General features: G+C 37.7%; 1 protein-coding gene across 3 annotated transcripts in view; it reads left to right on the top strand.

Moving 5' to 3' along the window:
• The window catches only part of raph1a (Ras association (RalGDS/AF-6) and pleckstrin homology domains 1a), a 66288-nt gene that overhangs the window by 34361 nt on the left and 5077 nt on the right, over positions 1 to 26850 (top strand). For 2 of the 3 annotated variants that reach the window (XM_079427210.1, XM_079427211.1), the window contains 12 exons: positions 3733 to 3852; positions 4202 to 4304; positions 5154 to 5779; positions 13880 to 13957; positions 16408 to 16567; positions 20816 to 20937; positions 22199 to 22264; positions 22400 to 22543; positions 24271 to 24381; positions 25424 to 25522; positions 25619 to 25739; positions 25848 to 25987. In XM_079427210.1, coding sequence (XP_079283336.1) covers positions 3733 to 3852; positions 4202 to 4304; positions 5154 to 5779; positions 13880 to 13957; positions 16408 to 16567; positions 20816 to 20937; positions 22199 to 22264; positions 22400 to 22543; positions 24271 to 24381; positions 25424 to 25522; positions 25619 to 25739; positions 25848 to 25987 — 1890 coding nt within the window. Of the gene's footprint in view, positions 1 to 3732; positions 3853 to 4201; positions 4305 to 5153; positions 5780 to 8234; positions 8310 to 13879; positions 13958 to 16407; positions 16568 to 20815; positions 20938 to 22198; positions 22265 to 22399; positions 22544 to 24270; positions 24382 to 25423; positions 25523 to 25618; positions 25740 to 25847; positions 25988 to 26850 lie in introns of all 3 variants that reach the window. The other variant, XM_079427212.1, reaches the window with a different exon arrangement.

The raw sequence follows: 26850 nt of genomic DNA, 5'->3' as shown, positions 1-26850 counted from the left end.
TTTTTTCTCTTAATAATGCACTTTTGACCCACTGTGACTTCTGTTCCGGAAAATTGCATTGCACCCAGAAATCATCATTGTTTCCAAGCTGACACACGAAGGTAATGGTGCACATGCAGTAGCTTGTTTTAAAATCTCCTTTGATGAAAATTGTCAATAGGGATCTGAAGTAGGATTTAGAAAACTCACAGAATGTGGACACAGCAAGAGTGTGGCAGTGTTGGTAGGACACATGTTTCTGTATTAATTATTAGGTATAAAGTATTAACGCTCCCATGTAGGAGGCAACAGGAGTGCCTGCTTTACTCCATCAGAGCGAAGAGCTTGCTGTGTGTGGAATGTGTAAGGCAGTGATGTGAAACAGATGCCTCCTCTGCAGACTTGACGCTGCATGTGGCTGCTGTCTCTCCATAAAACGGAGAAGGTGCGAGCCAAGCAATCCGGTCCAGCATCTACCGTACATGACTTCGCAGCACGTGCGATCGCAGGCCTTCTGGTGATGATGATGTTGTTTGCACAGGCACACACACATACTCGCACCGCTCTTCTACGCGGGTCAGTGTGTGTCAGCAGGGACCTTTCCGAGCACAGTTTGAGTGTCTGTAGCGTCCCACGCCCCGGGCCTGCCAGTCCAGGCCCAAATCACAGGGCTGCTAACCGCAGGGAGCTAATTGTAGCACAGCTCCCTGAAACGCTTCCCTCTAATTCTCTCCCTGGTTTCACTCACTCTCTCTCCTCGGATCAAACATAAACAGTTGCTGATAAAGCTATGAGCCAAGAGAACGTGTGAGAAGTGGAATCTGAATTTGAAAACTTTCCAGAAACTTGAGACTGACAGGTTTAGAATCTAGAATGAACCAATTACTCTGTAGTTGAGGCTTTTGGGGGGCTTTTTAGCCTGTATGTACGAAAAAGTAATGACAGACAGGAAAGTGAGAGGGTTGGGATTTGACCCAAGCTGGATTCGAACCCCAATCCCCATGAGCTGATGAATATGGTAATAATTCAGTACCATAGTATGTGGCACCATTGACTTTTTTTTTTTTTTTTTTTTTTAAGAAATTAATACATAATTCATCAAGGATACAAATGATAGTAAAGACATTTATAATTGATTTATATTTCAAATAAATGCTGTTTTTTTAACTTTCTATTCAGTAAATAATCCTGAAAAAATATTAAGCAGCAAAAATTGACATTAAAAATAATAAATGTTTCTTGATCAACAAATTTAGAATATTAGAATGATTTCTGAGGGATCGTGTGACAATGAAGATTGGAGCAATGATGCTGAAAATTCAGCTTCGCATCACAGAAATAAATTACCTTTGAAAATATATTCAAATAGAAAACAGTCATTTTAAATTCTAATAATATTTCAGAATATTACTGTTTATTACTTTATTTTTTTTTTATCAAATAAATACAGTCTTGGGGAGCATCAGTGTTGTATTTAAAAAAAAAATCATTCCAGCTGAAAACTATAGTGTATATCAAAATGCCATGGGATGATTATTTGTGTGATACCATCACTGTACAGTGATAGCATCATAAAACAGTGGATTTTGTAAAAGTGGTCATTGGATATGTACTGTAGTGATGTTGATCATTCTTCAGCTGTGCTGGTGTGTTTAAGATATTTGCGGTGGTCTCTGGTCTCCATCTCTAATGATCCTGCCGGCTGTTCTGATGAAGATCTAAACTCTGCAACATCTGGCTAGCAGTTCATCATCCCACTGCCCAGTTTCCTTCTGCATGTTTGAGAAGGACTGACCCACAATAACAGGGTTGCCAGATTGCAAATGAAACCCCCCCCCCCCCCCCCCCCCCCCCCCCTCTCCTGTGTATCGTACATAACCTACGGAATGCTGGCTTCAGAATGACTGGCTTGGAAACCGTTCCAACAACTACTGTAAATAGCCCATGTCTAGTTTTTCCGTAACATGGGTGGTTACGGTGGAGATTTCTGTGGCCTGGTACAGTCTGTCCATGAGGTTTCCTCACCAGTGACAGGATATTTTCAGACCAAAGTACCTGAGAAGAATTTTCTGTTATGCACAGTGTAACAGTGCTTATTTTGTTCCTTGGCAAGTGCATAAACTTCAAGCTACTTATGAGAGTGTATGAGAGGGTTGATGTGTGGTACAGAAACATTAGATGCTGGAGAGCGGTAATGGCTCTGTGTTTTAACAGCGATTGAAATGTGTTGCTGCTAAGCTTGACAAAACCATTTACATCTGGATAGGATGATTTCCAAACCATCTGATATAAACACTGATGATAAGACACTGATGTGTGCATCACACACACCAGGTCTCCATCTGTCCTGCGTAGTGTTAGATTCCACAGGATGAGATTCTTTTATGCTTTGAGCGCTGAGTGCAAATGTTACATAAGCATTTCATAATTTACAATAGTGACAACATTGGTAACATTGGTTTGTGCGGTCTCATTCATGACAGAATTGTCATGTGTCTTTGTGGCCACCAGAGGGCAGTGTGTGATTTGAAATTTTGAGGTCAGTGGCTGATCAGGAAATCTGAGGTCTTGGTAATGCATGTGCATTAGAGCTCAAAGAAAGCAGAATGTTGTGAGGTTCAAATGCCAAATTTATGAATGTCAATTGACATTTGTATTGATTGACTGCTTTTAGTTCCTTTTCTTCTGAAGCATGCACAATTAAAAAAATTATTAAAATAGTCTCAACTGCACTACCTTTAAGATATTGAAAGGTTTTTAGACATCTCGTATGCTCAATAAAGCTGCATTTATTTGATCAAAAATACAGTAAAAACTGTAATATTGTGAAATATCATTATAGGCATTACTCCAGTCTTCAGTGTCAACATGATCCTTCAGGAATCATTCTAATATGTGACCATGGAACACAAAACCAGTCATAAAGGTCAATTTTCCGAAATTGAGATTTATACATCATCTGAAAGCTAAATAAATAATATTTCCATTGATGTATGGTTTGTTATGATAGGACAATATTTAGCCGAGATACAACTATTTGAAAATCTGGAATCTGAGGGTGCAAAAAAATCTAAATATTGAGAAAATCACCTTTAAAGTTGTTCAAATGAAGTTCTTAGCAATGCATATTACTAATCAAAAATGAAGTTTTGATGCATTTACGGCAGGAAATTTGCACAATGTCTTCATGGAACATGATCTTTATTTAATATCCTAATGATTTTTGGCATAAAAGAAAAATCAATCATTTTGACCCATACAATGTATTTTTGGTTATTGCTGCAAATATACCCCAGCGACTTCAGACTGCTTTTGTGCTCCAGGGTCACATATGCTGATTTGATGCTTAAGAAATATTTCCTATTATTATCAATGTTGAAAACAGTTGTGCTGCTTAATATTTTTGATATACTTTTTTAAGGATTCTTTGATGAATAGAAAACTGAAGAACAGCATTTATTTGAAATTTAAAATGTGTCTTTACTGATACATTTAAATTGTCTACGCTGAATATTTAATTTTTTAATGGTAGTGTATGTCATACTGTCTTTTGCAGTAAAAAAACATGCAAATTTTGCTTATATTTGAGGTTTGGTTACTTAACATTTTAAGCTTAAATGGCTAATTTAGATTTTTTTTTTTTAAGAAACTTTTTTACCTTTTTAAAAGTTGTTGCATTTTAAAAGTTTAAAATCTGTAAAAAGTCCAATTTTCCCATGAATTCTGAGCAGTCCTTCACTTTTCCTGTTTCAGATGGAGCAGTTTTCAGATGACGAGCTGGATCACGCTGCAGAGGAAGACAGCGATAAAGAGGACCAGGACCTGGACAAAATGTTTGGAGCATGGCTAGGAGAGCTGGACAAACTGACAAAGGTGATAACCAGTACATTTGTGTAATAATCTCATGGTTGTCAGTGTAGATTAGGTTTGTGATGTCATTACCCATGGGGCTTTAAGCAGCATGATGAGTCTGTCAGTCATTCAGTTTTGTGCAGTGTCCTCATAGATGCATTTCAATTTACTATTAAAGCTTCTTTTATTAGTTTTTAGTGTTATGCAACAAACTGTATTAAGTAAGAATGACATCACTGATAATCTGTATTTTTCTAAATTAATCAGATAGTCCTGAAATCCCTTGTGTTGTTCACAGTGCTGACACAGCTGAAACTACTGTATATGTGTAGTCTCACCACTTATTGTTTATCTGTTTTGCTGTCTTTAGAGTCTAGATGACGGGAGACCGGAGAAGATGCAGAGAGCACCTCTCAGACAAGAGACAAACATGGCCAACATGGCCTACCGCTTCTCCGTTTATAACATCAACGGTGAGGCCACATTATACACTCTGCATTACAATCTACTCGATTATTATCCACAATATTATATTGTCATATTCTAATATCATTATAACGTCAAAATTATTCGTAACTGGGGACTATGCATTTTAAAGTCATTATGACTCCATAAGGATAAGTATATATTGTTTTCTATAAAAATGATTATGACTTCTTGGAACACAAGGCCCTTGATGTGTTCAGTAAATATTTGACATGCTTAAAATGCCCCTATTATGGGTTATGAAAGGTTCATATTTTGGTTTTGGGAGTCCCCAACAACAGGTAGACATGCATGCAAGGTCAAAAAACACTTTCATTGTCTTATAAAAATAAATGCATATTATCTTACTTGCTCAACAACTCCCAAACGATTCATTTTTCCAAACCCCTCCTTTGCGTGACGCTAATCTGCGGTGATTGGTCGATTGGTCTCATTTTCATTTCATCTCTCCTGTAATGCCTGATAAAGCAGTGTTTGTGAGCAGTGCTGCTTTGTGTACAGCATTACTGGGGAAACAGCTATTTTTACTACTCCAAAATTTGCATTTTCATTCAGACCAACGCTGAAAGACCAACAAGTGTGCAGGCAATATGCTAATGTTTCATGTTGACATCAGTATGAAACGGCTTGGGATTCGTTTTAAAAACGATTAGTTTCAATGATTCAGAGTCGACTCTATCTTTTGATAGACAATAACTTTATACATGGTCTACTTTCAGATTTAAAACTTTGCAGGATGTTTTTAGTCACTTAGAGCTGTGTTACAAAAATCCATAACGGGCACTTTAAAGCTGATTTGTTTAGATTTGTTTGTGTGCACATTTGTTTCCTCACAGAGGCTCTGAACCAGGGTGATGCGGTGGATCTGGATGCTCTGATGGCGGACCTCTGCTCCATCGAGCAGGAGCTCAGCACCATCGGTAAGCCTAGCAGCGCTTCCTCTCGCCTTGGCTTGACAGGGGACACCAAAGTCCGTCAGAAGCCCCCGGCCGGGCGCAGTCACAGCACCAAGCACACGGGCAGCAGCAGTGGAGGGGCGAGCAGCAGTGGCGGCAGCACCAGCAGTAGCACCCGCGCCTCTCCCGCGTCTACCGTCAGGGTGGGCAGCTCCAGCAGCAGACCCCCGCTGGCATCCAACTTCTCCCTGGATGACATCACAGCCCAACTGGAAAAAGCCTCCCAAAGCATGGATGAAGCAGCCAGGCAGAGCTCCACATCCTTCGGCTCTACAATCTCAGCGCCGTATTCTTCCTCCACCATGCGGCGGCCGACCTCCCATCATCATCATCGCAGGACGGGGTCGGTGGGTACGGTCACCGAGCATGAGGTGCGGTCCTTTGTCCATTCCTCTCGCTCTAGCATTAACTCGGCCTCTGCGTCCAGCATGGACTCACTAGACATCGAAAAACCCAAGTCTGATCAGGACGGGATGCAGGATGGACAGGACCAGCCGAGTTCAGAGGTAAAGAGTGAGAGTTTGTCAAAAAAAAAAAAAGAGATTTTATAAGGCCATCGGTCTCAACCAAGGGGCCAGGGCCCGATAGAGGCTTTGAGCAAACGTCCAAGATGGCCTTTAGGTTACTTAAAATAATTTGATTAAGACAAACAAGCATTAAAGGGATAGTTCACCCCAAAATGACAATTCTGTCATTAATTTCTCACCCTCATGTCGTTCCAAACCACTGTTCATCATCGGAACACAAATTAAGATATTTTGATTAAATCGGAGAGCTCTCTGACCCTCCCATAGACCGCAACGCAGCTGAAATGTTCCCAAACCCAGAAACAAAGCAAGGACGTCGGTAAAACAGTCCATGTGACATCAGTGGCTCAACTTCAGTTTTGCAAATCTACGAGAATACTTTTTGTGTGCAAAGAAAACAAAAATAACAACTTTATTCAACAATTCTTCTCCACCGAGTTACCATCTTCCACCACTTTCTCCTGAACGTAAACTACACTGATTGCGTTGATTACATTCAGGAGAAAGTGCGTGCATGTGTTTTCAGTTGCGTTGTTGTCTATACAGGGTCAGAGAGCTGTCTGATTTCATCAAAAATATCTTAATTTGTCTTCCGAAGATGAATGAAGGTCTTACGGGTTTGGAACGACATGAGGGTGAGTAATTAATGACAGAATTTTCATTTTGGGGTGAACTAACCCTTTAAAACAAAACCTAACTAAAAATCTATATGGCCCGGTTTCATAGACAGGGCTTAGCCTAAACCAGGATTAGGCCATAGTTCAATTAGGACATTTAAGTCATTTTTATAAACTTGCCTTAGAAAAAAAGCATTACTGGTGTGCATCTTAAGACAAAACAAAGGCACTGACATGTTTTATGATCAGTCAGTGCAAGTTTCTTTTAGTTGATACAGCTCAGATTTACATTTTAGTCTAGGACTAGTCTTAAGCCTTGTCTGTGAAACCGGGGGTATATTTCTCATTTTAATTCACCCCTTCAACTATATGTATGTATGTATGTATGTATGTATGTCTGTATGTCTGTATGTATGTATGTATGTATGTATGTATGTATGTATGTATGTATGTATGTATGTATGTATGTATGTATGTATGTATGTATGTATGTATGTATGTCTGTATGTCTGTATGTATGTATGTATGTATGTATGTATGTCTGTATGTATGTCTGTATGTCTGTATGTCTTTCTTTCTTTCTTTCTTTCTTTCTTTGAGGAACCTATGTGTACTAATGCACCATTGTGTGATTTCTAGACATAGAAGAATGCTGTAAATTAATACAGTTTTATTTGATTAAACCTCCTGGTCCCACTTTAGATTAAATGGCCTTAACTAATTTGAACTTGCATCAAAAATAAGTGGGACCGAAAGGGTGAGAGAAAATGTCATTTGGCCTTTGAATATCATTGTGTTCAATGGGGTGCAAGGTCTAAAGTGCTTAACATGCTGCCCATGTAGACAGCTCTCTCGGTTTTGGAACAGAACCTAGTCAGTTCGTCTGGCCTCTAGCAGAGCAGATTAAGCATTAAACTGAGCATTGCTTCTGTCCCTGACCGAAAGGCCAAATAAAAGCGGCTTTTACCCTCACTGCAGACTTAATTACACAGACAAGTGATTTTGCTGTAGTTTGGATTATATTTAATTGTTGTATTGAGTTGCATCTAACCCAAATATTTAATGGTTCAACTTTCAACCCATTGTGGGTACAGTTGAACAAATGCAGATTTCTTAAATGCATCAGTTATTAATTACATTTTCTTTCTTAAATGAATTGAAGGCTGTCATGAATCATGTGAGTGACGGTAACAGACCATTTATTTTACTTAAGGCTTTTCGCATTGACGCCAAACACCAACTTGTTGGGTTGTGTTATATTAGTATGTCAACAGTGTTGGTTAATGTGAACCAGCCTGCTAACGGAATGAGATTGTGGTCACAGATGAAATGATTTAAGAAGGCACTCAGACCACTGCTATTTAAAGCTGTCTGCATGCTTTCTTCGATTGCTCAGAGGAATAGTCTTACAGGGCAGATTGTTGTGGAGGCATTTCACTAATCAATCCTATCCCACGGATATTTACCGACGAACATGATTCACCTACAGATGATTGATGATAGATAAACACCTTTTTGGTTGTGTATTTTTCCCCTCTAATTAAACGACAGCACCCACACATGTGCAATTAAAAACAAAACATGATCATTACTGATTATCCTTGGAAATCACACTAGTACGGTCTTTAAAAGTGCAGTTTAAAAAATATTTTAGCCATTTGAAATGAGAAATTTAGCTGTTTTGGATAGGACATTTTCTTTTTAGTTTCACTGATTATTGCTCACAATTTTCCCCTGTGCTTTCACACTATGAAAAATCATTCATGTTTATTAATCAAAGCACTAATAACTCTTGTCTCTTCTCTCTCTGCACAAAGCACTCGTATCTGGACAGGGAGACCTCTCTCATTCTGAAAAGCATTGCAGGAAAGCCCTCTCACTTGCTGACCAAGGTGACGCTCTCTTTCCACCTCTGGATGTATTGAGTTTCTCCTAGTGGCTTCCTAACCCCTCTGTGCATGCCAGCATGATTCATTTTCATCTGTTTTTCTTTCATTATGTGTCTTGGTGTTAAGACAAAGAAGTTGTTCTAATGAAATAAAGCTTTGCATAATTCCTCTAAGCTTGTTCCTTAAACCTCAATGTTTTTTTTGGTTATTTTTTACTGACCTTAACCATCTCCCCACCCTCTGCGTCATGCTGATTCCTCGTCTGTATCTAGTCAATTTAATATATTAAAAGCCATCAGAAGTATCAGAATTGATGGTTGACGCAGATCGATGTGCATGGATACTTCACCTACAATGTTTGTGTTGTTCCATAACAAAACAGGAATGTTCATCCCTCTATTAACTCAAACTCCCAAGTTTTGTATTGTTGATGCAGTTATAGTGCACTACATCTTAGGTCCTGTTTACACCAAGTCTGACAGGTAACCAGCACAAATGATAAAATGATCATGAACCTTCACAAGAGAGGTCAGAGTTGGTGTAAAGAGGTTCATGGAGATGCATTATTTTATTTTAAAATCTTGTCCTGCATGTTCCTCTTGGTGCGAATAGACCCATTTTTCAGCATTTATTTTGGTATTTACTTTGGCATACACTGAAAACAATTGGTGAGGGAAATTCCATGAGACGGGAATAAAAATTGTATTTTAATGCTTTTGCATTAACACAATTCCTTGATGAGAGAATGTTATAGTTTTGTAAGCCAAACACAAATATTCATGGAGGAATGCAAAAGCATTGCAATAAAATGTTTCTTCTCTTCTCATCTCGTATTGTTTTCATCACCATGTCCCCTCAGGGGCTCCGTAGCATCTGAGATGTCCACTTAAAAATGAATTGTTTTGCACTATGACTATTGACTTCATTAAGATTTGTCTGGAGAGCATGTTCATGCATGTGTGAATTGCATTTTGAGTCTGGTTTTGGCAGCTCTTCAGGACTGCATGTCCAATGCAAACCATTAAATATGTATGAAGATATCTAAAGGATTTCGGGGAGCTCATTCCATTTAGAGGTTAAACATTTGGACATTTGAGTTCAACAGAACAATATTAAACTTGAACATGAAGTTGAAAACTGGACATGGATTATTTGTAATTGCTATTAGATGAGTTTCATTGCTTGTTTTTTATGGAAGGAAACTTAGTTTCGTCACTGCTTATGTAACACAACATCTGTGATAATGACTGTAAGTGATAATTGTGTGTTCCCTGCGGGTTTGTATGTACCTGTTCATTAGAGAGGTACAGCCCCAGATCGGTTAGCTGTGGACAGGTGGCAGACGGACCCGCAAGGTACCGAGTGACATAATGATCAGCCCAACAGATGGATTCTAGGAAGCGATCGAGTTTCACCAGAAACAGCAGGCTGCAGTCCCACACAAAAGTGTTTTGCTTCCTCACAGACAATTGTACGCCACATTCAACCAGTGTTTGTTTTCTCTTTTTTTGAGGACTTACCTGCACAACAAAACCTCTATTAAACTAGTCTTAAGCTTTGTTAGCACAGATCAGCTCATCTTGTTAAACTGTACTGTGGCCTCTAGACCAACAGTAGCCGGACCAGTGCCCTATCCACAGCTGAGACCCCAATTCAGAGCGTGTTAAATCCAACGCAGTCTTATGGCAATTTATAACTACTTTACATTTTGACCAATTTTGATCAAATTTGGGAATATGTGCAGTTTCATAAGCAATATTCTGCTTATGTTCTATGGACAGTTATGTTTAAGCATGGAACTTCATGCTTTCTTTATTTCTAAAGTAGTAAAAATTAATACAAAATCAGGATGTTGTAAAATAGTTACATTTTCTTGTGAAATTGGGTTGTTTAACCATTCACTGGTGATCTCAGATTTAGTACAGTAGCACTCTAGTTTTAGTAACTCCGAATGCATGTGTAGAAAACCTCTTTACGGATGTGCTGACTTTTAAGTTGCATTGTCTCTCTTTGTGTTGTTCTTTACTGTTTTGGTTTGGACAGTATCTAAAGTGTGAGTCTGTTGTGTTGTGGCGGCATTAGCAAGGCTTGGAGTCGGTTGAGGTGATCTGATTGGTTGGAGGAGATGAGTGAACGTGCCAGTAATCCGCTTTACACTCGGGACGTTTCATCACCTAGATTTGCGTTCCTTATTCAGTCTGTTCATCACTGCCCTTGTGCACAACACAACACTACAGCATACTTTTGAAAAAAGTACTTATTACAGATATAATATACTTCAAAAGTATATACTTAAGTGTGAACTGAACGTAATGTTTTGGACACTTAATTGCATGTTAACTACAATTAAATGAGAAAGTATTAGATTCAATTTTTTTATAAAATAGAAGTAAATTTATATTATATTAAATTAGTTGAACTTGGGTCCTACAAAAATGGTACTAGTAAGTATATCTTATATATGTAATTACATAATTTCTCTTATAATCTTAAATTAATAATGTATATTATTATTAATAATTTTATTGAAACGTAAATGACATGTATTTAAATGTGTGACCCTGGACCACAAATCCAATCATAAGGATCAATTTTTCAAAATCGAGATGTATTGATGCTTTCCATTGATGTATGGTTTGTTATGATATTACAATATTTGGCCGAGATACAACTATTTGAAAATCTGGAATCTGAGGGTGCAAAAAAATCTAAATATTGAGAAAATCACCTTTAAAGTTGTCCAAATGAAGTTCTTAGCAATGCATGTTACTAATCAAAAATTAAATTGACAAAATTTACAAAATATCTTCATGGAACGTGATCTTTACTTAATGTCCTAATGATTTTTGGCATATTAGAAAAATCTATAATTTTGACCCATACAGCGACTTAAGACTGGTTTTGTGCTCCAGGGTCACATATTTGTAATTTCACATTTGTAATGAAGTTGCCAGTTCTCAATCAGTACAATACATAATTTCTTTTTTTTAAATAATCAGTTCTGGTACAGTTAATGGAAGAGTATTAAATTATCCTTCAGTAAACAAACATCACAGTCGTGTGAAAATGTGTTCAGATGATTTGTGATTCACCACTAGCGTATATATGCCGATGCTCATAATGTCTGTGAGGTCATGACACCTACAGCTCCTGGGTTCATGTCTCATCATACTCCCTCTCTGCACGTTTATTTGAGTCACTGATAACCGTAACTCTGCCCTGAGGGCACACACCTGCTCACAGAGATGTCTTTCTCTCTCCTCTTCCTACACAAGCTGCACTGGCTCTCCTGATTTCCCCAAAACCTTGGATGCTGTACAAGCCCTGATTTCTCAGCGATATAGATAATTGTAGTTTCTGCAGCCAGGTGGTTTGTGATGTAGAATTACGGGTCAGGAGAACAGCTGCTGGGCAGTTTCTGCTGCTGCTTATCCGCTTATTTTTGGTTTGTGCCAGGTTTTCCTTTCTTTTTTTTGTGTAGACAGTGGGTCGTTTAGTTTTGACATTGAGGCCTTGAAATAGTATCTGGATTCTGATCTTCAGATGAGGCTATTCTTATTGAAGACATGCCTCTTTTTAATATGTGTGTTTCTGTGTCAGCTATCTCCCATTTCCACATGCTGTCTATGGGTCGTGAGCTTACACCACTTTTTTAACCAAAACTTCAGTCAAAATAGGCCATACACCTTACTTGCATGCTATATTTTCTGGAATCATTATTATTATTATTTTTTACAAATATTGTAAATGTTCATCCAATTACTTATGAAACGGTTAGTTCACCCAAAAATGAAAATGAAAAATTACTTACCATAACTGAATTAGACACTATAAAATTGTCTGTACAGTGTGTGTGTGTGTGTGCGCATGCATTTTTGTGACAAATGAGGACACAAATTCGTATAATGACACAGGTATGACAGGTATTACAAGGAGAAGGTGACTTTTCAGTACATTGACTCATGTCCCCACTTTTCTAAACGCTTATAAATCATACAGAGTGAGGTTTTTTGGGGGGAAGGTAGAAATGCACAGTCTCCTGTGAGGGCTAAGTTTAGGTGTAGGGCAATAGCACATACAGTTTGTACAGTATAAAAACCATTATGCCTATGGGATGTCCCCACTTTTCACAAAAACAAATGTGTGTGTGTGTGTGTGTCTATGTGTGAGCCCTGTCATGGACTGGCCATCCGTTCAGGGCATGCCCCGCTCTGGCTCAAAACTGTTGGGATAGGCTCCAGCCCCCCACGACCCTATAGAGAATAAAGCAGTATGGGAAATGGATGGATTTACTCATTACAATGTTGTTCCAAACCCATAAAACTTGTTGATCATCAAATCAGATTTTTAATGAAACCTGAGGGACTTCTGTTCCACCAAAACTCTGAGAAGCTCATAAAGACATTGTAAAAGAATGAGGTTTGTTCTTTCTCATCAAGTGCAATTACCGTATTAGATGTACTTTATATGTGATTAAACCACTCACTTCATATGGATTACTTTTACTATTCGAAGTTTCAATGAAATAGACTTTCAGCGGAGGGATAGAAATCTTTCAATCTGATAAATACAAGCAAGAATAAATGCATGGCTCTGAATATAAATATTATGCTATTTGCATGTTACTGTTACTATAGCTGATGTGCTGGGCATTAGTCAGGGGAGGATGTGTACTGTTAAGAGGCTTGAGCTGTAATTCCCTCATTTGCCATTTTGTTAGTTAAAATGAGGAGGCATGTGTGTCCAGATTTTAAGATGATTCTGTTGCTAAAGTCAGTGCCCTTTTGTGGCTGTTTTCTGGTGTATTTGTGTGTTATTCACTGCAGTGTGAGAGGATAATGCAAAATCCCAAACCCAGACTAAAGCAATTGCACACAAATGCACACGCAGAAACAGGGATGGGGAGGGCTTGATGGAAGTGTATCTGACAGTAAAAGGGGAGGGATCATCTCTTTGTTTTAGAGAGAGATTAGCCAGTAGACGAGAGGTAGTAGAGTGTAGCCAGTTCTGCCCATCCTCCACCTTGTAGTAGATGCGTTTTATGCTCTTGGGCAGAGGAGCTTCTCTCTGGGAATCATTTATGCTGTTGGAGGGGTATTCCTTTCTGAGCATGGATCTGCACACCTCAGCGATGGCCAGAACAGTCACGAATAGACATGGACAAGCTTCAGACTTGCTACAATGGGATATTTTTCTATTCGACTGGACCTATAATTCGAAATGTGACTATTGAAAAGCAGCTTTCTGTAATCTGTTGAGTCGAATCTGTATTAGGCATCGAAAAAGGGCTACCAGAATCAAATGGGGCGTTTACGTTAAACTGCGTTTACCTTCCTTTTAATTTTTTTGCACCAAAGCTTTTATTGTTCTTCAAGGTCAAAATAATCCTTTTTACAATGGCATCTTGCTGGAAAAGCCAGGTAAATGTGAGTGTTGTGCACTTTGGGTCTTATAGATCATCAAATGTCCAAATGTTTAACCATTGGAAATTGGTTACTCCAAGAAATAATTAACGTTACAATAATTCAGAATGTATTTCCATGTGGTGACTGTGTTTGTATGTGTATATTTAGGAGGAACAAGCTGCCAAACAAAAAGCTGAAAAGATCCGAGTAGCTCTGGAGAAGATAAAGGAAGCGCAGGTTAAAAAGGTGAGATGATCAGCAGTTTTTTTTTTGTTTAGATGTAAACACATCTTAACTGAACATGTGACGCAGACCTGGTCACATACAGCGGGTAATAAAAATGGAATGACACTGAAATGTATTTAATACTTTATACAAAAGCCTTTGTTGGTAATGACAGCTTCAAGACGCCTCCTGTATGGAGAAACTAGTCGAATGCATTGCTCAGGTGTGATTTTGGCCCATTCTTCCACACAAACAGTCTTCAAATCCTGAACTTCTGTGGCCCTCTTCTATGAACTCTGATCTTTAGTTTTAATTTTCTGTTGGATTCAAGTCAGGTGATTGGCTGGCCATTCTAGCAGCTTTATTTTCTTTTTCTGAAACCAGTTGAGAGTTTCCTTGGCTGTGTTTGGGATCATTGTCTTGCTGAAATGTCCACCCTTGTTTCATCTTCATCATCCTGGTACTGTAGGTGTTGTGACTGAACCAGCTAGTATTAATTTCCCCTGACAAGGTGCAGGATTGCTTTCTAATTACTGATAGATATCTGCTGGTGTCTTGGCTTTCCATGCCTTTTTGCACCTCGCTTTCTTCATTTGTTCAATACTTTTTCTCTGTGTCATTTCATTTTATTACACACAACTTAATTTCTGAACTTATTTGTTTTGTTTTATTTATATGTATGGATTACTTGGGCCGTTAACGACATCTGGTGAAAATTTCAAGTCAACCGCACCATTAGAAATATATTTACTGAGAAAAATGGTGACGTGTTCAATACTTATTTTACCCGCTGTATGTTTACTGCTTATACATCTGTGCTGTACCGTAGTTTTCAGATGACACCTTCAGCATGTGCAGTGTGGTGTAGTGTAGAAGTGGGTCATCGCAGCACACTTACATGGCTTAATCAGGCCCTCGTGGGACCTGGGAAATGATTTTATAGCACATTTTCACAGAATGTTTAGTGTGATTTGGCTTTGGAAGAGCTGTGTTGCCTTTAGTAGAGATTGATCGATATTCAGTTGACCAGTATGCTTATTAGCATGCATAGTGGTTGCTTATTAGTACTTAAACACATAGTAATTGCCTTATTCCGCATGACCACCTATAACTAAACTTAACAACTAACTTATAACTATTAATAAGCAGCAAATTATGAGAAGTTGTAGTTAATAGTTAATAGTGAGAATGGTTCCCCAATCTAAAGTGTGACCTATTTATTTAGTTACTGTCCGTAAAAGAAATAAAATGAATATTATTAATAATTTTGTCATGTCATTTATCTGATACTGTAATAAATTATAAGTATTGGTGTTGGTCTTTAAAAATAATACTGATCTCTAGACTCTCTAGAATTTATTGCATGTTTCAGTCTATGTTGGCAAGTATAAATGTGTATATAAGTAGATGTATGTACAGTTATAGATTGATGTCCTGTGTCAGGACTTCCTGAAGTTTCTGTGTTGTTATCTGAGGAGGTGAAACAGAGCTGTGTTGATACAAACAGCCAAAGAGCGGATGTCCAAGACAGTTTAAACACATTGAGGGGATTAGCTGTGTGTGTCTGTGTGTCTCTCTGTGTGTGTGTGTGTGTGTGTGTGTGTGTGTGTGTGTGTATGCACGTGTGCCCACATGCCCTTACTCTCCCCCGGCGTCTGTTCTCTCTCTGAATATGTGTGTGTGGGTCAGCAGCCCTGATGAAATGTTTTCTGGGTCAGGTCACTGTGACAGTACACAAACTGAGCCTGCATCTCTTTAAATGCTCCTCAGAAATCTCTCTTGAAGTCAAATCGCTGTAAATGTGCTCTTAAAATCCACAGTTAATCTGGAATGAGTGCTTGTGGACAGTAACAAGCTGCTGGGTTTATGGCAGTGCTCAGGGAGGAAGCCATCGCCTTGTGTTCTGAGATATTGATCTCCCTAGTTATGATCGGATAAATTAATACATTTATGTTAAATATATATGTGGATATGTTTAGTAATGATGGAAATTCATTTTTGAATCAGTGCGTAATATAACCATCAGTTAGAAAGAACTGATTGTTAGAAAGAAAACTAATTTTACATCTAATCTAATATCTGCATACAGTATGTGGAGTATATTAGAGTAGATGGTAGATTAATGTGATTCTGGTATTTTCACTGACCATTCATATGGTAAAATGTAGGTCAGTGTGTAATGTCTTAGAGAGGGAGGGGATTCCTATTGGTTTATAGTGGTTTATAGGAGATTTTTCTTATTAAAATGGGGATATGTATGTGGAAGGGTTGTTTCATTTAATCTTGTTTATGAGCAGTTGATGTTGTTGCTGTTTTACTCGGAGCCGAGGTGAATTTTTGCCTGGAGTGCTTTCAGAAGGATAAAATGGCACAAAACACAGGTCACGATGTAACCTACTGATGAGAGAGACATTTTCGCAAATGATGTACAAACATATGTAACTGTTGTCATGTCCTGTCTCTCCCCTCAGTTGGTAATCCGAGTGCACCTATCAGATGAAAGCTCAAAGACTGTGATGGTGGATGAGAGACAGACGGTGCGTCAAGTGCTGGACAGCCTGCTGGACAAATCCCACTGTGGTTATAGCCTGGACTGGTCTCTGGTGGAAATCATCCCTGAACTCCAGATGGGTAAGAGCCAGAAGACTGTCTGATTATAGCTTGTTCTGACCAAGAACTGCACAGTAATTGACATCAAAATGGACCAGCCACAGGATGTCTCTAGGTAAATCTGGATTTGGTCCCACAGTAATAGACATGCAACAAATAGGTGGTGATGGCGCAGTGGATAAGAGACATGCCTTTGGTGTGAGAGACCCGGGTTCGAATCCACTGCGAGACACCAATGTGTCCCTGAGCAAGACACTTAACCCCTAGTTGCTCCAGAGGCGTGCGACCTCTGACATATATAGCAATTGTAAGTCGCTTTGGATAAAAGCGTCAGCTAAATGAATAAATGTAAATGTAAATAGTGTCACAAAAATGTGAATGGTTTTATAGGCAACTTCAAAGTAATTAGCAGAAAATCTATTTGTGTACACTATCGGTCAAAGTAAGTAAGGTTGTTGCTGTTTGTTTTAAGAAATTAATACTTTAAATCAGCAAGGGTGCATTAAATTGATCAAAAGTGGCAGTAAAGGCATTTATAATGTTACAAAATATTTCTTTTTAAAATAAATACTGTTCTTTTGAACTTTCTATTCATCAAAGAATGTTGGAAAAAAATATTTAGCACAACTGCTTTCAACATTCATAATTACATAATTGCATTTCTTGAACATCAAATCATCATATTAGAGTGATTTCTGAAGGATCAGGTGACACTGAAGACTGGAGTAAAATTCTGCTTTACCTTTTCACAGAATTATTTCACAATTTTAAATTGTAATGTTTCACAAGTAATATTACTGTGTTTTGGATTAAATAAATGAGGCATAAGACACTTTCTTAAAAAAATATTTAAAATTTTTTACAGACCCCAAATTTTTGAATGGTAGTGTTATTCATAGTTTCCATTCAAAAGCAATAACGACTGATTATTTAACCAACACAATTCTTCAAACAAAGCAGAATACACTGTTGTACGTGAAGATATCATGATTACTTCCACTTTGGTTCTAATTGCTAACAAAACTGGTCACATTTTATTTTAAGGCCCAATCCCGCCATTAACAAACCATTAACTATGACGGTTACACTTTATTTTGATAGTCTATTTTAGACATTCTACTAGCTATAAGTAACTTTGGAACTACATGTCAAGTAATTCTCATTAATTCACAACTACATGTCTACTAACTCTCAGAGTAGACTGTTAGGGTAGGTTTAGGGTTAGTAGAATAAGTTGACATATACTTGCAAAGTCTACTAATACTCTAATGACTGCTAGTTGACATGTAGTTGCAAAGTTACTTACTGTTAGTAGAATGTCTAAAGTGGTCGATATATCGGTATATATCGGTGGTATCGATATAAAGTGTTAGCACTATGACTTTTGCCTCAATAAACTCTGCTTATTAATAGTTAGTAAGGTAGTTAAGTTTAGGTCTTGGGTAGGATTAGGGATGCAGAATATGTGCTTTATAAATACTAATACACAGCCAATATGTTAATAATATGCATGCTAATAAGCAACTAGTTAATAGTGAGAACTGGTCCCTATACTGAAGTGTTACCCCAAAACTTTTAAATATCATCTCTTTAAATATCATTAGTATATTGTAACCAAAATTGACTTATAAAAACTGTGCATCATCAAAGACATGGTCTGGCAGGAACTTCACATGCAGCGCCATGTTGTGTGGTGGCACTTGAGTACGTATGATAACAGACTATTCCTTCTCTGACTAGTCTAAAGGATCCAATAGAGACTGAAGTGTCCAAAGAGAGATTGAATCAATAAAAACAAAACAAAAAAGGGATTAAAATCATGTGGTCAGGCTTTCCCCAGATGAAGCACAACGACAGCTGGATGATAATGCACATCCTTTTCATTTTCCGCTGGTCTTCAAACCATAAAAGCAGTCCTATTTGATTTATTTGATCACTGCAGATTAGCAACGAGTATAGATTAGCAAAATCTATGTCTGAAATCCCAATAGGATTATCCCATACAATCATGTACAGCCTGAGCTAGGTAAATATCACTATAACCGCTTCCTCCAATTCCATAATAGTAAGACTGTAAGTCTACTGAGAATATATTTTATTATTTTATTTTAAAATGTAATAATTCAGCATCATTACTCCAGTCTTCAGTGTCACATGATCCTTCAGAAATCATTCTAATATGCTGATTGGCTGCTCAGGTAACAATTCTTATTATTATTATCTATGTTGTGCTGCTTAATATCTCTGTGAAAACCATGACACATTTTTTTCTGGATTCTTTAATGAATAGAAAGTTCAAAAGATCAGCATTTCATAGATGCAAACTCCTAACCTTTCAGTGACAACCCACTTTTTTCAGATCAAAATAGGTCACCTATGAGATTTGCTTAGATCCAATGAGAAAGTGTTTTCATGGGGAGGGGGTCTTGCAAGGGTAAAGAAAGAACTGGGGCCAGTTGCATAAACTGTTTAGACTAGACTTAAAAAGTTAGTCATCAATTTTGTTTTTCTTCAAGACTGGTCATAACTTTTTAAATTCAGTTATGAAAAGGTAGATTGGTCTTATTAGTATTGGAAAAGTAAGACTGATTACCCCTTGGCAACTGCTAGTTGGTGAAACTATGGCACAGTGGTGGCTAAGTTTATGAACTGGCCCCTGATTGTTTCAGTAAGTTTTGTATAGTTTTTTTGATTGAATTGTGTTGCAACAAGATTTTTTTTTTTTTTTAGTGTGTGTGTGTGTGTGTGTGTGTGTGTGTGTGTGTGTGTGTGTGTGAAAAATTACTTTAGGACATATAAGGTAATAAATAATAATAATAATAAAACCTTAAAGTAACTACAAATGAGCATGTAAGCAAATATCTTTAAAATAAATGCCCCCGATCCACACTGTTCTCACCTTTTTTCCCCTTTACCTGTTTGCATTTCTGGCATTTGAAATGGTAAAGAAATTTGTTACAAAAGATTTTTGTAGCTTTTTAACAATTGAATACATCCTTGCCGAATAAACATATTAATTTGACAAATTACGCTAACAGTAGTCTAACTTTGCATGTTAACAGAGGTAATACAGTATTATAGTCTACTAGGCTATACTTTTATTTTTATGTATTTTCAGCCCCATAGACTTCCATTTTGAAAGTATTACTATAAGCATTTTTGTTTTCTTTTTTATGGTTTGAAAAACCAATCAAATGTATTATCCGAGTTATGTTTTTGATAGAGTTGTATTGAACTTAGAGCCTGCATCCTCCCGTGCCGTGTCTGATATATGAGTGTGTGAGTCAGGCCTCGTGTGCTGGGCTGCTCTGTATGTAGGTCCTGAGCGATCATGCGTGAGGCCATAGCCTACATCTCCGGGGCTTCAGCTTTTCCACTCTCTGCTCTTTCAGTGGAGGGAGAAAAAGGCAGAGAGGGGAAAGACAAGGAGATCTAGTGGTAGGGTATAGAATATCCGCCAGATGGACTGTGCTAAAATCCCTTTGATAAAAAGAGCAGCGGAGGTCTTTTCTGGAGGTATTTTGTGCAAGTTAATGGATTGTTGCCGTTTATAATGAGGAATTATGTGTTTTTGCCCCTCTGGCTGAATGAGATCAGAAATAGATGTACACACTTGTGTATTCATGAGAAAATAAAAAAGTGTGTTTTCATGCATTAAACAACATTTTCAATTTCCATGTTGTTTTGAACGATTCTTGTCTTGCTGTCAGCACCTAACTCTCAGATTTTGCTCCTTTGGCAGGTTTGTTTGTTGGCTCATTGTTTTTGAGGGTTAAAGCATGTTGTAATTGTAATTAAGTAATAATTGCAGCCCTCATGTAGAAATTGTAGTCAATGCATCATTTGCATTTTATGCATTTTTTCAATGCATTTTATGGTTTGACCCATTTTAACTTTGTCTAGTGCATTCAGTTTGTTACATACTTTCTCATCCTAAATGTCTTCAGGGGACTTTCCCACCATGAAATAGTCCAAGGGATCTTTATAGTCCATAAAGAGAGCAGGACCGTGGCAGCAGGGTTTATAGTAATTTGGATAAATGTCACTTTTCCTTACAGACCATCGGATCTCTTGTAGGCCTGTGTACTTCATGATTTAGACATGGACTCCTAAACCTATCTTTAGTTCACAATCACTTTATACATCAGAATGTGTTTTTGAGGAAAAATGAAAGTGCTCTACAACTATAAATGGACGAAGTGTCCAAAGATGTTCTCCTCATTGATTTTTGAAAAGCAAACATAAACTTCATACTTTTTGTTTTTCCAGAGAGAATCTTTGAGGACCATGAGAACCTGGTTGAGAACTTGTTGAACTGGACCAGAGACAGCACCAACAGACTGATGTTCATCGAACGCATTGAGAAATATGCACTTTTCAAGAACCCTCAGGTAATACTACATGTAATGCTAAAGGTAATGCTAGTATATATACAGGTTATATTAGTGATATAAAATCTGTCAGTAGTGATATAGCAGCAAAAAATGGTTCCATACAACTTCTGCGCTACATTTCACATACAAGTGTTCTGTAGCCTATAATAGCATTGTTAAATATTGTGCACACTATTGTTAAAAGTTGGTCATTTTTTATCTTATGCTCACCAAGGCTGCATTTATTTAATCTAAATACAACAAAACAGTAATTTTGTAAAGCATTACTATTTAAAAGAACTGTTTTTATTTGAATATATTTTAGAATTTGATTTGTTCTTGTAAAAGATGACTTTTAATTCTTCAGTGCCACGTGATCATTCAGAAATCATTATCATATGCTGATTTGCTGCTCTAGACACATTTCTTATTTTTATCAAAAATAAAAACATTTGGCTGCTTAATATTTTTAGAAACCGTGAAACTTTTTTTTCAGGATTTTATTTTTTTTATGAATAGAAAACGTTCAAAAGAACAGCATTTCTTTGAAATAGAAATCCGTTGTAACATTGTAAATGTCTTTACTGTATATATATATATTTTTTTTTTTTTTTGATTAAATGTGTCCTTGTAAAAATAAATTTAAAAAATACCCTAAACTTGAATGATAGTGTAAGTTAGCTATTCACATGTCTGATAATGCCATGTTTAATATGAATGTAACAGTGAAAGGCAAAATTTTCAGTTAATAATGCTTTGATTTTCAGTATTACAGCATTTACGTTTTTGGGTGAACTGTCCCTTATTGCCCGTATAATGACTAGACGTGATGTGCAGTTTTGTCACCAAAGACTGATAGTAGATATGCAGGAGAAAGGTGACTGAGTTTCAGAGTGACAGTAATATAGGTTTGTTCAGTATGGATGTTCTGCTGGTGCAGTGCTTTTATTGGTGTATGTGACTAATGTAGGTCAATGTCATGTAAATGCTGAGCTGTAATGAATAATTGATCTCAGCAGAGGCTGGCTGAAGTGTGTTCACTGCCCAGACTGAGTCTCTGGCTGCTGCTTTGGCCGTTTAAAAACCCCCAGACAGACCGTGCAACCCTAAAAACAAAAAGCCATTCCATGTGTTTAACCACTTGTATTTTGTTGAAAGTCTTTTAAAATGGCATATTCAGATATCTAAAGATTGGTTTTGGCTAATGCTCTAGTAAACCTATAAATCAGCGATAGTCATAGATCACTGTGATATCTCCCTGAATCATCTGTTTCCTCAGAACTATTTGCTGGGGCGTAAGGAGACGTGTGAGATGGCAGACAGAAATAAAGAGGCCCTGTTGGAGGTGAGACCGACTGTGAACCTACTTGCACACATTTTCTCTTGGGTTTTAAAGTCAGCATGACTTATGTGGTTCATGTCATGCATGTTGCACTCACTGGAGTGACTGATAAACGTGTTTGTGCGTGTTTTTGAGCAGGAGTGTTTCTGTGGAAGCTCTATCAGTGTGCCTGAGATGGAAGGGGTGCTCTGGCTCAAAGACGACGGCAAGAAATCCTGGAAGAAGCGCTACTTCCTGTTACGAGCCTCTGGGCTATATTATGTGCCAAAGGGTAAAGCCAAGGTCAGTTGTTAGTCTCTCGTTTTCTAATAATCAGTTTGCTTGCTGCAATTCACTTGCTGACTGATACACAAACACTCTTACACTATGGCCCGCTTTCTAACTGATATTAAAATACACTTTCTGGTGATCTGATCACAACGGGTCCAAAATGTCAGAGCATCAAAAGGCGTCTGACCACATCGCATTTGTAAAATCACATTTCTTTAGGCTCTGCCAAAACAAGAGTGCATGATATAATGAAAGCATGAAATAAATGTATATTTTATATGCTATTTAGTATATTTATTTTTCACTAGGGTACACTGACTAGTTTACAATCAAACTGGGCAGCACTAATCACATATCTGTGCATAGTGTTCGATTAATATTAAAGATTCAGTCCCAGAACAAGATGCTCCATAATCTAATACACTAACCAACTAAATGATCTATAAAAGCATGAAAAGAGATTTTGGGATTATGTGCGCGTATGACTGAGATGATTGTGTGCACACATGCTCGTATTATGCATGCACTTAAGTGTTCACACACACATGTGCAGATACACTGAGGCCTGAGCAGTGATGATACACAAGAGCGTAGTGTGAGAAACAATGTAAATCAGCATTCACTCAAAATCTTCCCCTTCCTTCTTACGTTTGTGCTATTTGAATAAACATGTTCAATTCCGTTAACTAAAACTATTAAAAATTGTTTTCCATAATTGAAATAAATCTGAAATAAAATAAATAATCGATGGAAAACTGAGTACAAATGTTGCCTTGGCTACTAACTGAAATAAGTTTAATTTGAAATAGTCAAATTACTAAAACTTAAACTGAGATTAAATCTCTTTAGAAACATATAAAAACTGATAAAAGTGACAAAAGCGCATACAAATAATCAATTTCAAGAATACAAGCACATCTTGTGAATGTGCAAATGTGATTGAGGTTTGAGAGCTGAAGCATGAGCACACTTGCTGTCAGTCACATATCATAATTCCTGTGCTTTTCAAGAGATAAAGGGCCTGCTGACTCTGTGCTTAACAAATCTGTCTAGAGATCAGTTAATGAGTTCAAGATCAGAGGAGATATGGGCCAGTGACTGTTCATTATCCACAGACCACAGGGAGGCAGAGGGTGATGGAGAGAGAGATAAAAGAGCAGCTGCTGTACATCCTCAGGTCATCACTCTGGGTTTGACAGCTGCTGCCCATCCGCATCACTAGCATACTCGCATACTGTTTCATACTTAACACATGACCCGTCTGATTTAACATGAGACAAGCACAGAATCTCAGTTCTTAAAAAAAATTAAATAAATAACACATTCAGGACCCCCTTTTCATGCTATTCAACCTGTCTTCCCTATTTCTATGCACTAATTCAATGCACTTTTTACAAATGCAGTGCCCCCCCTAGTGGATTCAACAGTGATGTAACATTTAGGTCATTTCATTTTTGTTTGTTGCTTATTTAAAAACTAATTAAAATTAAAATATAAGCAAACAAATGTATTAAACAGCAGGTCTAAGTGTGTAGCATGATGTTTTAAAAATAATTATAAAATAAATAATCATTCTGATAATAGTAAGAGATCAGATGCAAGCATATGCATGCAGACAATCGATTTCTAATTTGCATTAGTGCTGTTACCAGCATTCCCTACAGATGCATTCACAAACAAAGATTATCCTTTATGTTCTAACACGTAGTCTTTTTGCTTCCATCCTGTGTCATCTGTAGGCCTCTAGAGACCTGGTTTGCTTCCTGCAGCTGGATCATGTTAACGTGTACCTGGGTCAGGACTACCGCAGCAAGTATAAAGCCCCAACTGACTACTGCATGGTCCTGAAGGTGAGGGATGACAATCATCTTTGTACATTGCGTCAGACGTTGCAGTTTTATGCAGATATAAAAAATGTCTAAAAATATGAAAGTTTTAATTCCTTATCAGATATCAGTCACACTGCTTTTTCATGAAGATGAGATGAAGCCATGTGCTCTTAAAATGCATTTGCTTAAATGACTGAAAAGTAATTTGTAAGTAGCGGAAGCAGTAAAACAAGCATTTGCCTGTCCATATCTCTAGAGTTTATCATTATTTTCCAGATTTCCATTTGTCTATATGGTTAAAGCAGACAGCAGTCAGAGGTTTTTGCCAAGTGCTGGGATCTGTAAAAGCCAGATCTCGGTCTGCATTGCAATTTATGATTCTGGACTGCTCAACATATTTCTTCAGTTTTTGCAGACACCCTCAGAAGGAAATCAAAGCCACAGAAGTGAGACAAACATAAATATAGCTTGTTTTTGGTCAGTGTTTGGCTTTCCTTTGACATAACTTATCAGCTGTTGAACTTCTCTGGCGCTATTCTTGCATAGTCCAAAATTTTGACTATAGCATAAAGGATTGACCACACTGCAGTTTATTAATATAAAGAACTGCCCATCTGAAAAGTGACCGAACACAGTGTGTGTTTTTAACGCTCCATTTAGAGATGAGTTCATCTGAAACTGTTTATACCACAATATTATACCAGACAATCTCATTCAAATTATGCTACAACACCAGCCAGCAACTAACAGTATAGAAATCACCCCGATATTTGATCCCACTTTGGCAAAGAAGCATTTATTGTATCAAACTGATACTTTGTAAACACAACTGTGTTTTGAAGGAGGGGTCAGAAATTGCATAAAAGCCATTCAATCATTTTCACTTTTTTTTTGGTAGTGCTTGCACGTTTTGAGTTTAATATGCATCAGACATTTAGTGATCAGACTGTGAGCCAGTTGAGGCTGTATTTACTCTGACCATAGTCTAATAAAGTCAAAAAGTCTTTACACACAGACTATAAAATGCATCAGTATAGGTAACATCTCTGATTTCGCCACACAGCACCCACAGATTCAAAAGAAATCACAGTACGTCAAATACCTGTGCTGTGATGATGTGAGAACGCTGCATCAGTGGGTCAATGGAATACGCATCGCCAAGGTAACGTCTGGTTATGATGAGATCACCCTGCTTTGTGTATTAATGTGTATACAGTAGCTAGGTTTTTTGGCTGAATCTATGTGATTTGTAATGCAGTATGGGAAGCAGCTGTATTTGAACTACCAGGAAGCCATGAGACGCACAGAGGCTGCTCATGACTGGTCCTCGCTCTCCAGCTCCAGTATCAAGTCTGGTTCCAGCTCCTCCAGTCTACCAGGTGAGTTCAGCAGTGCAGCAGCAGAAATGCTTTATATTTAACAGGCTTGTGTATTGTTGTCTGTGTTCACCCATTTAATAGACTTTGTGATTTATTTCATGCCTACAGAATCTCAGTCCAACCACTCCAGCCAATCAGACAGCGGCGTGTCAGAGACCACATCGTCTGGTCATGTGCGCTCTCAGAGTGTCGTCAGCTCCATCTTCTCTGAGGCATGGAAGAGAGGCAATCAGGCAGATGAACCCAAGGTGAACATTACTAGTCTCTTTACTTGCTCTGCTTTGTTTCACCTCTGTTTCTTCATCATGGTGGCATTATCATCTCTTCTGTGTCTTAATCCATTTCGAAAGACCTATTGTTTGCAATATTACTAGGGCTGCCCCCTAATAGTCGACTAATCGTTAGTCGACCAGAAGAGGCTTGGTCAACCAAAATTGTATTAGTCGCTTAGAAAAAAAATAAAATCCACATTGGCAAAGTCATGGAGATCGTTAACAGCTGGTCTATGGTAATACAGTACATCATTCATCCACTACAAATATGGCTTATCATCTGAAATATGCAAGTATTAGGAATTTTACATGGCTGCTCAAACTAATGTTAACCTAGAGAAATGTCCACTATTCAAGGGTCTGTGCGGAAGCTGAACAGTAGCTCACCGCAGGACAGATGGAGGCTTGCTCTTAAAATACTCCCTCATTGTTGGTCATACATATAAGAGTAATACATATTTCAAATCTGTAAAGACTCCACGTTTATTTGTGTGCGCTCACAATAACAACAAATCATTGCGCTTTTGTAAAATAATGAAAGCAAACAGGATGCGCTTTCTGCCGTCTCGGTCTGTGAACTTGAGCGCGAAACTCCATGTATATTTTTACCTTACAAACATTAAAAATATGTCTATAGAGAATGAAATGTCTACTTTCAAATGAACCAATTGAAATGGAAAACAAATATTGTCAGATTATGTAATCCATGTTTACATGATCAAATATTGTTAGATCATGTAAGCATGGATAGGCTCTCCAACCCGATCTCATGAAAGTGCTTATAAATAGTACGCCAAATAAAATAAAAAAACTCATGGTATTGATACGCAAAAACTGAC

Source organism: Barbus barbus, assembly GCF_936440315.1.
Source record: "Barbus barbus genome assembly, chromosome: 10".
NCBI classification, from domain to species: domain Eukaryota; kingdom Metazoa; phylum Chordata; class Actinopteri; order Cypriniformes; family Cyprinidae; genus Barbus; species Barbus barbus.
This window is presented reverse-complemented; position numbering and strand designations above follow the sequence as displayed.